Source organism: Microtus ochrogaster, chromosome 18 (genome assembly GCF_000317375.1).
Source record: "Microtus ochrogaster isolate Prairie Vole_2 chromosome 18, MicOch1.0, whole genome shotgun sequence".
Taxonomy (NCBI): Eukaryota; Metazoa; Chordata; class Mammalia; order Rodentia; family Cricetidae; genus Microtus; species Microtus ochrogaster.
This window is the reverse complement of record NC_022020.1, coordinates 11,238,000-11,252,415: the sequence shown is the minus strand read 5'-3', so window position 1 is coordinate 11,252,415 and position 14,416 is coordinate 11,238,000. Positions and strand designations below refer to the sequence as shown.

The 14,416-nt window shown below is 44.1% G+C and overlaps 1 protein-coding gene across 1 annotated transcript in view; it reads right to left on the bottom strand.

Moving 5' to 3' along the window:
- Positions 1-14,416, bottom strand: part of Dsg2 (desmoglein 2) — a 47,313-nt gene that overhangs the window by 8,177 nt on the left and 24,720 nt on the right. Inside the window, exons 7-13 of the mRNA XM_013349376.2 lie at positions 12,254-12,391; positions 11,971-12,156; positions 8,774-9,039; positions 5,251-5,393; positions 4,754-4,981; positions 2,007-2,234; positions 308-429 (exon numbers count right to left, since the gene is read on the bottom strand). Coding sequence (XP_013204830.1) covers positions 308-429; positions 2,007-2,234; positions 4,754-4,981; positions 5,251-5,393; positions 8,774-9,039; positions 11,971-12,156; positions 12,254-12,391 — 1,311 coding nt within the window. The remainder of the gene's footprint in view (positions 1-307; positions 430-2,006; positions 2,235-4,753; positions 4,982-5,250; positions 5,394-8,773; positions 9,040-11,970; positions 12,157-12,253; positions 12,392-14,416) is intronic.

Sequence of the window (14,416 nt, the reverse complement as noted above, 5' to 3'; positions counted from 1 at the left end):
AAAAAAAAAAAAAAAAAAAAAAGGGTTGGATGCCAGCTCTTAACGTATACGTTTCGCAATTCAATAACTGTGTCAATCTCTCATGACCAAAAATATTGCAAATACCCTGTAAGTAAGACCCCTTTAAAATCATAAAATAAGGCTGGGCATGGTGGTTCACAACTGTAATTCCCATACTTGGGAGTCCAAGGCAGGAGGACTGTTTTGAGTTCAAGGCTAGTCTGGGCTACAGAGTGAGATTGTTCGAACGCCCCACATCCTCCCAATGAAGGCGCTCCCAGAGAGCGCCACTGTCTGATGAACTGACCTTGTCCTCAGGAGGTGCCCCTTCATTATTCCAAGGGTGCAGCATCTCTATGGTCCCGGGAATGGGAGCGAAGCCTTTGGCGCCCTCTCCACAGTGGCATAACAGCAGCAAGAGCGGTACAACTGTACAAAGCAAAGCAGAGTCCAGAGTCCATTTTCCAACGAAGGCCACACCATTTAGCATTCACACTGGACTTCTTGGAGCCCAGCCTTCACTTACTTGACACTTCATCTTTATGTTTTATGTTTCTTCACTGTGGGCCAACCTTCTCTCCCAACTTTGCTTTGGTTGAATTACACCAAAGCCCGGAGGCAGACAGAGCCCTCTGACTCAAAGGTTTTATTCGTTACAGAGAGCCTGTCTCTGGCTAGTGAACAGAACACTGTGATTGGATGAGATCAGATGTAAATTGGAGGACCAAGGTAAAGATGAAATGTTTTACGGCTACTGTAGAAATCTTTTTTCGTCAGGCTGCTATCTAAGAGATGTAGCAGAGCGATTGAAAGCAGCCAGGCACGGCGGCACGTGCCTGTGATCTCCCAGCGCTTAGCCGCTTGGGAGCCTGAAACCTTGTCTCTAAAGCTCCATTCAAAACACTCGCACATCATGCGTGTGCACATGCACACACAAAACCTGGGGGGTGGTAAGAATAGATGAAAACATCAACATATTCTAACACACCAAAGCTATTGCACTCTACCTCAGAGTGGGGCTGGGTATGAGACCTGACTCTTTGAGGCTCCAGTTTGCCTTTCAATTACCTAATACTATTTTCTTTTCATTGGTTTCTATTTTTTTTTCTGATAGGCGATTATACAGCCCAGACAGGCCTTAAACTCAATATGTAACTGAGAAAGACTCTGAAGTTCTGACACCTCTGTTTCCTCTTCCTAAGTTTTGGGGTCACAAGTATGCTGAAACACCACACCCATTTCTATGAAATTTGGAGGTTGAGCCCAGGCATGTTAGGTAAGTGCTCTACCACTAAGCTGCACAGACAGCTCCTATAGTAATCAAGTGTCATGGGCTGAGTGACAGGTTAGGCTTCAGAGAAGTTGTGATGGAAAGCCAGGGCGTGGAATCCCTGGGTAAAATATGCACACCCAACTCCATGGTAAGCCAGAACAAGCCACTCACCAGCAAATAGAACCAATGGGCTAGAGCGCCACTGTAAATTATTGGGTTCTGTGTATTTAACTAGCCATCTACAAGTGTCTTTAATGGGTTCCTCCTCTTTCCATGGAGACAGCCCAGGCTGTTTTAGAGGCTGTCTTAGAGGTCGTGCGTGCTCTGCCCAAGTTCAAGTAGACCAGGACTGCAGGTGACCTCAGGTCTTTGGCGGATGAGAGGCCGAGCAGGACTGTCTGGGCACAGCTTGTTATTGCAAAGACACACAGAGTACTTAGAAAAGAGTTGACTGTGTCTGAGGCTGACCAGAGGCAAGCTGAAAAGCCAGGAATGGAGGCAGGGGAGCCTCATTGACTTGACTGTACAAAGCATGGTTGGGTTGGAATACAAGAGCTTTGTAAAAATAACCTTATATCCACATAGCACATGCACATGGCAAGCTTTTCTGAAGACCTATTGACACTGCTTCTGGTACTGGGAATACAGCTGTGCAAACCCCCTCCCCCCCAGAGTTTATCAAGATGACGTCATTCTGGACGGAAGACACTGAAGACAGGCTCTGAAGACTTACGCAGCAAGAGCAGCAGGGCCAGGATCATGAGAGCGATTGCGGCGGGCCCCAGGCCAACGTAGTTGTCATACTGGGCTGCTGCACAGCCACCGCCCTTCAGACACTCACAGACGGTGAGCTGAAGGACCTGCATCTCGGGGCAGCTGAAGCCCTGGCTGTCGGAAATGAGGACGGGGACCTCACTTCTCCCGAGCTTCCACTCGCTTTGCCGCAGCAGCACACTGGTCCCTGGGAGGGGGAGGCACAAGGCAATGAAAACGAGCGGCTGTTGAGGGAAGAGAGACTAAGCCATGGGAAGGGTCTTAGTGTAGCTCTGGGTGTGAGTGTTATCCCTCCCCAGCTCCCCATGGAGTTCATTCCCTGTGCTCATCAAACGTGTCCATAGATTTCAAAAGAAGTTTGACCAGCAGAGGGGTAGGGTTAGACTCAGCTTTCCTCAGGTTTATTTTTAACTAACGTGTGTGGCCTAGCAAATGCTGGAACAGTCACAACACTGTCCAGTCAGCGGGAATGCAGCAATGCATGACATGACATTTATATGAGTAAAATTTTCATTCAATGATGTTTATCTTACTGATTATTAAAAAATAAGCTGCCAAAGTAGTTTTCCAGTGTAGCAGAGCCTGCACGGTGTCACCCCCAGTTTGGATAATTTTCAGCACAGGCCCATCTTATTTTTATCTCGTTCCACTCTTTTGAGGCAATACCTTTTCTGTATATACCTACTGTTTGGTTTCTTTTCTTAAGAAATTTGATAATGGAATTTCACATTATTTTACAGCATTAGAATCCAGTAAAAAACATATAAAAAAAGGTAAAGAAAGATGTTAACTGATGTGAGATTCCCCTCAGTGTGCTGTGAATATATTTTATTACCATTGGTTAATAAAGATTCTGCTTTGGGCCTATGACGACGCAGAATAGAGCAAGGTGGGAATTCCAAGCAGAGATAGAGGAGAAAAGAAGGCGGAGTCAGGAAGATGCCTTGTGGCCACCAAAGGAGACAGAAGCGGGACGGAACCTTACTGGTAGGTCATAGCCACATGGCGATACACAGATGAATAGAAATGGGTTAATTTAAGATGTAGGAGTTAGGTAATAAGAAGCCTAAGCTAACAGACTGAGCAGTGTTTTAATCAATATAATTTCTGTGTGATGATTTTGGGTCTGGGAAGCCAGGAAATGAACAAGCAGCCTCTGCCTACAGTTAGCACCCAACTGTTGAGGCAGGATAATAGCAGAGTTTGAGACCAGCATAGGCTACAGAGTAAGACCCTGTTTCAAAAATCAAGCAAACAGAAATGACACCAACAACAACAACACACACACAGAAAGAGAGAGAGTGTTGCATTTATTTATTTATTTATTGTGGGAGTGGCTATGCTTGTGTGTTCCAGTACCACTGTCAGCATGCGGAGGTTAAAGACGGGTCCTGGGTGTGAACTTAGTAGTTAGGCTTGGCAGCAATCACCTTTTCCTATTGGGTTACCTTGCTGACATTATTTCTTTGGGACAGGGCTGAGCTATGTGGACTAGGCTGGTCTGGAACTTGATGCGAGGTCGAGGCTAATCTCAAAACAGTTGTCTTGCTTCTGCCTCCCAAGTGCGAGGGTTGTGAGAACCACTGTACCAGACTTGTGTATGTATCCAAAAAAAAAAAAAAAATCAAAAAGTAGTGGGAAAACCAACAAAACCTTCCTCTGAACTATTTTAAGTAAGTTATAATAACTGATAAGATGGTTGCTGATAATTGCTGTAAATTTTTCTGACATGAACACTGCTTGCTAAACAGTTTTCTGGGTAGAATTTTCTGCATTTGAGACTGTCCCAAGGACATTCAAAAGATCACATCAGCAAGAGTAATAAGCCCAAGATACAGTGACTGTGTCCACAGGCGCGGGTTAGCATGAGCATCAGACCCTTTGCCAGGTCATGTCCATCACAAACTAGCTTTGTGCCTTTTAACAAGTCCCTACACCTGAGTAAGGCCAGCGTTCTCCACCATCAGGAAATGATGCGACTGAGCCAGGATTAGTGGAGACGGTGTGTGCAGAGGGCCTGGCACACAGTACATGCTCAATAAACACAATTTTAAACAGAATTATGAGTTCACTTTGTAAATGTCTGATTGCTGTACATGGCTCCAGTCTCCCCATCTTATGAGACAAAAGTGCTTGAGCTGAAATACTACTGTAGGCTGAGAGCCTCATTTCATAAGCCCCTTGAGAACTACATTGGGGATTACAGTGGAAGTACAATTTGAGAGAAGAAACATGGCCTACATTATTATTGTGACTATTATTTTTGGTATAGGGTCTCACTGTGAAGGTCTGGCTGGGTTGAACTCCTGATGGAGACTAAGCCGGCCTTGAACTCACAGACATCTACTTGTTCTACCTCCCAAGTGCTGTGACTAAAGGTGTCACCATGCCTGGTCAGAAAGCATGGGAATTATACTAGAAGTAAAATTTGAGAGAAGAAACAGCCTATGTTATGAACAGCTTCGTTATCTACCATGCTTACTGCTTAGATTTTGAGAGAAGAAACAGCCTATGTTATGAACAGCTTCGTTATCTACCATGCTTACTGCTTAGATTTTGAGAGAAGAAACAGCCTATGTTATGAACAGCTTCGTTATCTACCATGCTTACTGCTTAGATTTTGAGAGAAGAAACAGCCTATGTTATGAACAGCTTCATTATCTACCATGCTTACTGCTTAGATTTTGGTGTAGGTCAATCATTTACCTTCCTGGTGTACTATTTTCCACTGCTCTGCTGTTCCAGACGGCTGGTCGAGGATGGAGAACGTGAACGGCCCGCTGTTCTGGGGTCCATCCAGATCCTTTGCGGTGACATTCACGTAAGGGGCATCCTTGCAGATACTCTGCACTGGTTCCACCAGCGTGGGGCAATTGTCATTGCTGTCTTCAACGGTGATAACAACGGTGCCAGTGATGGTTTTTTGAGGATGATCTTGAAAATAAACAGGAGATCGTTCAGGCTTCTGAGTCTATGGCTGAACACCAGCCAATCAGGTAAGGAGGGCGTGCTAGCCGCTGCGGGCACCTCCCATCTCAACTGGGTCTCAGATTTGAATCAGTTCTAAGTCACTATGTAAGCAAGAATATGAAGGCATAACCACTGAAGAGATGAGACTTCTATACACAGAACACATGCTTCCTGTGCTGAAAGATAACATCTGAATGCATTTAGTCACACAAAACATCTGTTTAACAACTTACCACTGGATATGGCCACAACCTTTACAGTGTAGGTGCCATTCTGGACATATCTAGATTCAAAATCGGGAATCTTTACAAGCTTAATTTCTGAAGTGGCAGAATCCACAGAGACCCAGTTGTCTATGTCTTCCACTTTCGCAAATCTGTTCCAAAACAAACACCGAGTTCTGTTTAGTACTTAACTTAGAAAACAGTGGTTGCCTCAACTGGAAGCACCTAAACATTTTGAGATGCTGTATGTTGTTAGGAATGATGACTTTCAAGTGAACCGGCTAAAAGTGAAGACGATGCATTCTAGGTTTCCTCTCTGAAGTGAGGAAAATCACTGTGAAAAGCCAGCTACAAGAAGGCACAGGAAATATGCTCATATTAAGTTTTCAGAATTGTATATAGCAACTACAATTGAGTTTAACATATAAACTACAAACACAAGGCAAACAAGAGTCTCTTGGTTCAATGAAATCAATAATTCATTTTCTAGTAAGTAGCTATTTAAGCACATGGGAACAGATGGCTGATCTATAGTAATATTTGTGTACACTATTTGGAAATAACCCACTTGTATGCTTGAACTGCCTTTTATGCCTGCTGTTGTTACTAGTAACTGATTATAGAGGAAGGTATGATCCAGAACTTGGGAGGTGAAGGCAGAAGGACCAGGAGTTGAAGGTTATTCTTGTCTTACATAGTGAGTTCAAGGCCAGCCTGGGCTAATGACACTCTGTCTTAACAAACAAACAACACCTAAAACTGTAAAACTAAAACTGTGAAAATAAAATGTAAAAAGCAGATGGCAGCACATTTGGGTTTTCACAGGTACTTCTGAATGTCCGTCAGGAATTTGCCTGCCCCGATTTTCCATTTCCATAGCCATTTCACACTAGGTCGTCTAATTGACACGGCACAGGGCATGAGTTACGTGATGCCATTTAAGGAGCTTTGCAACTGATCCGTTGTGGAACTCAGCATTTGGGCAGAACAAGCAGCTCACATGTTATATCCATAAATCACTGGATGGGTAATCAGTTCAATACCACAACTATGACAAAATTAAAGACATGATTCTTTTGCTGTCCTTAGTATATCTTTAAAAGGATTTTATTATTTTAATATTGAATTATGTATAAGTAAGTGTGCTTATCTGCGTGTGCATGTGTGCATGAGCAAGCAGATGCCCTCAGAGGCCGGAAGAGGGGGTCAGAGCCTCCGGAGCTGGTACAGGTGACTGTGAGCCACCTGAGGATCTAGGAACCAATCTGTGTCCTCTACAAAAGCTGCAGGTGCTCTAAGTGCCGAGCCATTTCCAGACCTTACCATCTTTATGAAGACTCCAAAAGCAGGAACTACTAATGAGTTAAATGGTTTAACTTAGCTGTGCATCCCAGAACTTATGAAAACTCACAGGTGCGAGTGGATGGTTAGGTCACTCCTGTTCTAAAGTGCACGCTAAAGAAGGAAGACTCTTTTGGTAAAGAAGCATATTTTATTTTCTTCAAAGAATGCACACCCTTTTCATAATAGTCACAGGCCTTGAAAAAAATAGCAAAAATTTAAAAAATTGCCAGGAGGCCATTCTCAATAGTATTAGAACATACAAGCTTCTTAGCAAATGCAGAGAAAAATCACACAGAGTCCTCTAGTCTGGGGACTTGGTTACATGTGGCCCTGTGGGGCACACAGAGTAGCAGAAGCTAAAAGTAGAGCCCTGTGGAAGGGCGAATAAAAGATGCTTACAAAGATGTTAGTGGAAGGCACTTATTAGTACCAATTTGGGGAAGAGTCACCCACTCTACGGCCCATAGATTCCATTAATGGAGACTCGGGAAATATAATCTGACAGTTGGGGAGCCTTCCTGCCACAGCTGGTCCTGTTTTTAGATGTTTTATGAAGCACCAGCACCCAGGGACACAGGCCTAAAGGAAGGTGAGCACCAGAGCGTCTTTGTTATAGAGCAGGTCCCCAAGCCTGTGTGTCTGAGCTGCAGGAGGAAGTCTTCAAACTCAACTAAGTAACTTCATAAACAACAGCTTTGTATAGAGAGATGTACTCTGATAATCCTAAAAGATGTTAGTGTAAGCTATAGAGACAGGGCACAATGAACTTCTGAGCACGGTGACAGCAAATGTATTCTTAGTAATGACCATTGTGACCTCTCCCACCCCCAACACCCAAGTTTGATGTGGGAGTGTCATATATCAATCTGTTGATTTCATTGGTTGAGTAATAAACAAACTGCTTGGGCTCATAGCTTAGAACATAGTGGAGTAAACAGAACAGAATGCTGGGAGGAAGAGGAAGTGAGGTAAGACACCTCAGACAGAGACGCCATGCTCCTGGCTCCTGGGCGGATGCGGGGATAGCTCTGCTCTCTGAGACACACGAGATTCAGCTCTGACCCAGGGTGGACGTAGGCTAGAATCTTCCCGGTAAGAGCACCTTGGGGTGCGACACACATAATTGGAAAAATGGGCTAGGCCAGGGGGCGAGAGTTAGCAGAGAAAAGGGCTAGAGCTAAAGAGCCAAGCAGTGTTTAAATGAATACAGTTTGTGTGTTGTTATTTCGGGCATAAGCTTGCGGGCAGCGGGGTGCTGGGGACGCAGCCCCGCCGCTCCTATTACTACACAAGTTCCCTGGAAAGATGGTTCAGTGGTCAAGAGTGCTTAGCCATCTTGGAGCGGACCAGGCTTCCATTCCCAACACCCACCAAGTGGCTCACAAATGCCTGTAACTTTAGATCCGGGAGCCTGGCTCCCTCTTCTGATGTTTGTGGTCTCGTGCAGACATGTGGTACAGATACTTATTCATGTGCACACAGAGAAAAGCTCACCTCTCCTTGAAATAAAGTGGCTTAAATAAAGATTAATTCTCAGAATTTATTTGTACATAAATGACTACCCCCATACTGAAATGTGTGAAATTACATCCCCATCCCCTCAAGCTCAGGACTGAACCCAGGGCCTTGCATTTGCTAGGTAAGCAATCTACTTCTGAGCTAAATCCCCAAGCCCAGGAACGTGTGAAACTATTAAAACGATGTGTGTGTAAAGTGGAATTTGTGACAAGATTCTCTCTTCATTCACCTATTTGAGACAGGGTGTCACTGCACAGCTCAGGTTGGCCAGGCTCTCAGAATCCCCCTGCCTCAGCCTTCATAGTCCTGGTTGTGATAGTGTGCTGGTATCTTTTGTATGTGGTTAACCTTATCTGCTACTTCCTCACCTCCTAGTATGCTGAGGAATAAGAGAATTTTACAGTTATTTTCTGAGACACTTCCAGCCTTCTCTAGTAACCAGCCCAGCCCTGCTCCACACAGAGGCTGACGGAAAGATGGAAACTCCACCTTCCTTTAACGGTAGGCTCAGTTTAGGGAGAACTGATTTTAGGGCCTTCCTCAGACTGTAATTCTGGGGTGTGAAGGAATGAGCTGCTATGATTTTCTAATGAGTTTTGAAAACCAACATTTAAAAAACCTGGCACATAAGGTATTGAAACCTGGAAGCACATTCATAGCCATATCTTACTTTACTTTGGCTGCTTGTCCAGTGTCTTCATCAAAAACTTGAAATTTTCCGATTGACTGGCTGAGGCTGGATCTATCCATCGCCTCACTGGCTCGGACGGAGACCACGTTGCTCTTGAAATGGATGCCTTCAACCACGTTCTTGACCTTGACCGTGATGGGGATGGGCGTGGGCTTGAACTTGTTCCTAACAGACTTGTGGAAAGCTGCTTTATTAGTGACAACGATGCTGAAGTTGAGATCCTTCATTGTCTCGTAGTCCACTTCCTAGAGAGACAGAGCCAACATTACTGCAGAGGAAGCAGAGCCCATGAGCACACACAGAGACACATGATTTAAACATGGGGACACAGCTGCATGGGCAGTCCACTGTCACACCAACAGCAACCAGCTGCAAATCCTATTAGCTCGGAAATCCATAAATATGAAAGGTTTAGGGGGTTTCATTATTATTGTTTTTTTATTATTCTTTGAGAATTTTACTCAGTGAATTTTGATCAGCTTCACGTCCACCGCACAACCTTCCAGCTCTGCCTCCACTTTCCTTCTCACTGAACTCTGTGTTCTCGTTCTCTCTCTCTCTCTCTCTCTCTCTCTCTCTCTCTCTCTCTCTCTCTCTCTCTCTCTCCCCATGGAGTCCAGTTCGTGCTGCTGTTCAGTTACTCTTGGGTAAGAGGTCTGTGTTAAACTGTGTCAATATATCAGGTGCCACGCCATTAAAACTGACTCTTCCTCTTCCAGCAGCCTTCAAACGCCAATAGCTCCCCAGTAACAGCTGGAACTTGGTACCCAACTTTCCCCTCCATGCCAGAAGTTTGTCTGGCTTGAGCATGTCTTATATATGATGTCACAGCCTCTGTGAGTTCACATGTGACAAGAAACACTATCTTTGAAGTCATCTACTACCTCTGGCCCTTACAATTATTAGTATTTTTGGAACAAAAAATATAGCTCTTTTGTGGCCTAAAACTCACTCTGCAAGCCAAGCTGGCCTTGGATGTTTCTCCATTTTTCTGCTCCCCGCAGTAGGTGCTGCCTTAGGTGGCCTGATCCACCATGTCTAACATAGCAAGTACTTTCGATTGATTTTTATAAAGGTCATAATTGTTTTCAGAAACATATATTTCTACTTCTTTTTTACAAGTAAAAGAATTTTTTTTGCAATAGGGAAATTCATGGGCATTTAATAAAAATTAATATTTAGTAACACACATTCCGTGCGTTTGTTTTGATGAATGGGTGTGGAGTACATGGTGGCTGTGCTGGACAGTTATCTCAACACAAGCTAGAATCATCTGAGAGGATGGGGTACGAAAGCGCCTCAATAAGATCGGGCTGTAGGCAAGCCTGTAGGGCCTTTTTAAAATTGGTGATTGATGGGGGTGGGTCACCCCTGGGCTGCTGGGATCTTAGGTTCTATAAGAAAGCAGGCTGAGCAAGCCATGATGAGCAAACCAGTAAGCAACACTCCTCCATGGCCTCTACACCAGCTCCTGCCTCCAGTCTCTCCAGCTTACTTTTGGTAGTGGGTTTCATCACAACTCTAAGACAATGGCACAGCAAGCTCTCTTCCTAAGGTAGGGTTTCTTTTCTTTTCTTTTCTTTTCTTTTCTTTTCTTTTCTTTTCTTTTCTTTTCTTTTCTTTTCTTTTCCTTTCCTTTCCCTCTCCCTCCCTCCTCTTTCTTTTTTCTTTTCTTTTCTTTTTTTTTTTTGTGACAGGGTTTCTCTGTGTAGTTCTGTCTGTTGGGAACTTGCTCTGTAGACCAGGCTGGCCTCAAACTCAGAGATCTGCCTGCTTCTGCCTCCCAAGTCCTGGAATTAAAGGTGTGCACCACCACTGCTTGGATGTTAAGACAGAGTTACACTGCACCTTAACATGCTAAAGAATCTGATCTTTCCTGATTTAAAGAGAAAGCCCATGGAAATACATTTAAAGTATCATTTGAAGTGCAATGAGCATCTTTCCTCTGGGCTGCTGAGTCCAAGGCAGATCAGCCTTCCTTCAGCAAGCTCTTGGTAAACTCTGCTATTTACAGCACCCACTATGCAGTTTGTGTGATCACCATGCACATAGTGTATGCTCCAACTCTCCATTTTAGAAATAAGTATTGGTAAAAATAAATATTTAAAAATAATTAAACTCACTTAGTCAATCTGTGACTAGCTTTTGAGCAATTTAAAATTTTTATATAAAATTGATGTTGTTTTGAGAATTTTTATGCAAGTTTTTCCTGTGTTGACTTATATATAGCCTATCATTAAAAAAAAAATCGCCTACCCGAATTCACTTAGATTCTAGCCTTTCATCGCTTTTATCTCTGGCAGTGTTCTGCGTAGGGTAGGTGTGGGCTTGTGCTTCATTCTGCATCTTCCCTAGTGACTGGATGATCTCGGGATCCCTTCCCTGTGCATTTGCTGTTTGTTTACATCTGTCCTGGGATTTGCTACGTAGACCAGGCTGGTTTTGAATTTATAGAGATCTGCCTGCCTCTGCCTCCTGATTGCTGGCATTAAAGGCGTGTACCAACCACCACCACACAGCTGCTTATCATCATCATCATCACTATCATCATCATCATCATCATCATCATCATCATCATCATCATCATCATCATCACTATTTTTTAAGACAGGGTTTCGCTTTGTAGCCCAGGCTGTCCTGGAATTTGTAATGAGGTCTAGGTTGGCCTTGAACTTTCAACAGTCTCCCGCAAAATGCTGGGATTATAGGTACAAAACACCATATCAAATTTTAATTGATTTGGCACTAAGGATTAAACCGAGGACCTCATGCATGCTAGGTAGGCCGACCACCATTGAGCTGAATTACACATGCTCTCTAAGGCTACTTAATTCAGTTTTTCCTTCATTAACCCAGGAGACATAGGAAAGCAGACTACTATGTTCCAAAGTGCAGCCCTTACAACACTTGCGGTAAAATCACGATAGACTTTTGTTCAAACGGCAAGTTATGGAGCCCTGGCGCACCAAGCTCACGCTAGGTAGTGAGCTGCCTGGAAGTGTGCCATGCAAGGCCATGTGGCTGGGATCTGAGTTCCTGATCTGGTTCTGAACTATATATAGGGTGACTGACTTGGCCCCGTAAGGATGTCTCTGATCCCGAGCAAGGCTGGTGCCACTTGATGTCCTCGTAAAGCACCCGTGAGAGTAAGGGGCTCAAAATATGTAACAACTCACCTTGACAAGGGTCACAATCCCTTCATTAGTCTGCGTGTCAGTCTCAATGTGGAAATAACCCCCTTCATTTCCTGATGCAAACGTAAAATTTGCTAACCAGTTATCTGAGCCTATTTCATCTGCATCGGTCACTTTGATACGCATGACTTCCACATTGACTTGGTTTTCTTCCACAACCCCTTCATACTGCAAAACATAAAGAAACACACAGCTTTTATTAATGCAATAAAGCAGTTTTAGTTGGGACTCAAGAAATAGTAAATCTACTATAAAAATAAGTTACCAATTTATTTTCCACCACAGGTATATTGTCATTGACATCCAAGATCTGAATCTGAACTTGAGCCTGCTGTACCGGTTTATCTGTTATCTGCCCATCGGCATCTCTTGCTTCCACTATCAAGGAATAGCTGCTGTGTTCCTGCAGAACAATAAAAAATGAAGAAGACCCATCTGAGGAGGGAATTAGTACTTCTGGAAGTTGCCTTTCTGGTTTTGGTTCACCCTACCCTTAGGAAATGAATTACTGTCTAGTTCATTCACAAGTAACCTCCATGGTCTGTTGTTGGTTTGGGAATACTGTTTATATGTAGTCAGAGCTTTTACAGAAAGGTGGAAAACCTGGGGGAGTTTTTGATAATCCGACTGTGTCACTGGGAACAGCCTTAGGAGAAGGCTTCTTCAGACAAAGGTGGACTGTTCGAGATGTAGCTTGTTCTGTGCTGGAGGAGGCTGTGGGACTGAGGCGGTCGCTTTTGTTCTGCTCCTATACAATTTCATCCAAGTTAAATGCCAAGTCAGTTAGACTTGGCCAGGGGAGGTAAAACTTGGAAAGTTTGGTCCAGACTCCTGTAGAGAGAGGACTCCTAGGAAACATGTCCAACAGATGCCCTGATGTCAAATGTCACTCAAAAGTACTAAACAAACAAACAACAAACAAAAAACTCCAAACCAAAGCCAAACAAAAAATAGTGTATTCTTTTCTAGAGGTGGAAGCAGGAGGAACAGAAGCTCCTGGTCATCCTCAGTTCCGTGAGAAAACATAAAAACCACACCACAGCCCAAAGCAAAACAGTAGAGAAAGTGAACCCCTTTCTTATATGTGGTCTCTGGTCCACGGCTCCATTCATCGAGTCTGGGGCTTAAGGGACTTAACAGCCACTTCAGTGTGGGAGGGTCCTGTGTGGGATAGAGGAGAGTCTAATCTCTGCGGTTAGCTGCTTGCTTGTCTGGACACAGACTTAATCCTTTTGAGCCCCAGTTTCCTTATGTGTAAGATGGGAATAAGAGCTGGATTTGCCGCACATGGTTTCTATGTGGATTAAACAAGATAAACCTGGAGGCTGCCTGAGGAGTGGCAGCTGTGACGTCCACACCTCGGAAACAGCGGATTCTCCGAGGAGCACTAGAGGAGACTTCCCCACTTGAGATTCAGGCGAAAGTGCATCAGCAGAAGTTAGGAGTCACTGAGACCTTACGTTTCAGAGAGATCTCAACAGGAATGCTGGCCAAGGTCCTTCCCATTTGAGCAGTTGAATCCCAAACTCGACACAGTGTGTCTGTTCAGATTTACATCTGGTAAAAGTGCTGTGTCCTCGGAACTGCTAACACTTGACTCTGCTATGCTGTTAAAATTTTTGTGCATGTGGCACTTAAAGGTTATTGATCTCCCCTTTGATTAAATATTAGACTTAGGGATTGGAGAGATGGCTCAGTGGATGAGCCCTGGAAGCTTTCTCAGAGGGCCCAGATCTGTTTCCAGCATCTACAGCGGCTCACAGCTGTCCTATAATTCCAATTTCAGGGGATCTGATGCCCTCTTCTGATCTCCACAGGCCCCAGGCACACATAGGAGCACAGATATACATCAGTACAAGCAAGATACTCACATACATAAAATTAAAACTCCTTTTGAATTAGAAATAAAAAAGAACAAGGTTCAAGAGAATAATCTTTCTGGGGAACAACTCAAAATTTCCTTTGAGATTCAAAGCAAGAATTTTCTCCATTATGAGCTTTTTGATTTTGTTTTTTGTTTTTGAGAGCAAGTCTCACTATCCAGCCCTGGCTGGCTTGGAATTCTCTTATGGAAACTAGGCTGGCCTCAACTCACCACTAGTCACCAGCCTCTTCCTCCTGAACGCTGGGACTAAAGGCCTGTCTGTGAAGCTGATTTCACTATGTCACCCAGGATAAGCCAGAGCTCCCTATGTAGAGCAGGCTAGCCTTGAACTTGAGTAATGCAGAGCTCCCTATGTAGAGCAGGCTAGCCTTGAACTTGAGCAATGCAGAGCTCCCTATGTAGAGCAGGCTAGCCTTGAACTTGAGCAAGGCAGGTAGAGCTCCCTATGTAGAACAGGCTAGCCTTGAACTTGAGCAAGGCAGGCAGAGCTCCCTATGTAGAACAGGCTAGCCTTGAACTTGAGCAAGGAAGAGCTCTCTATAT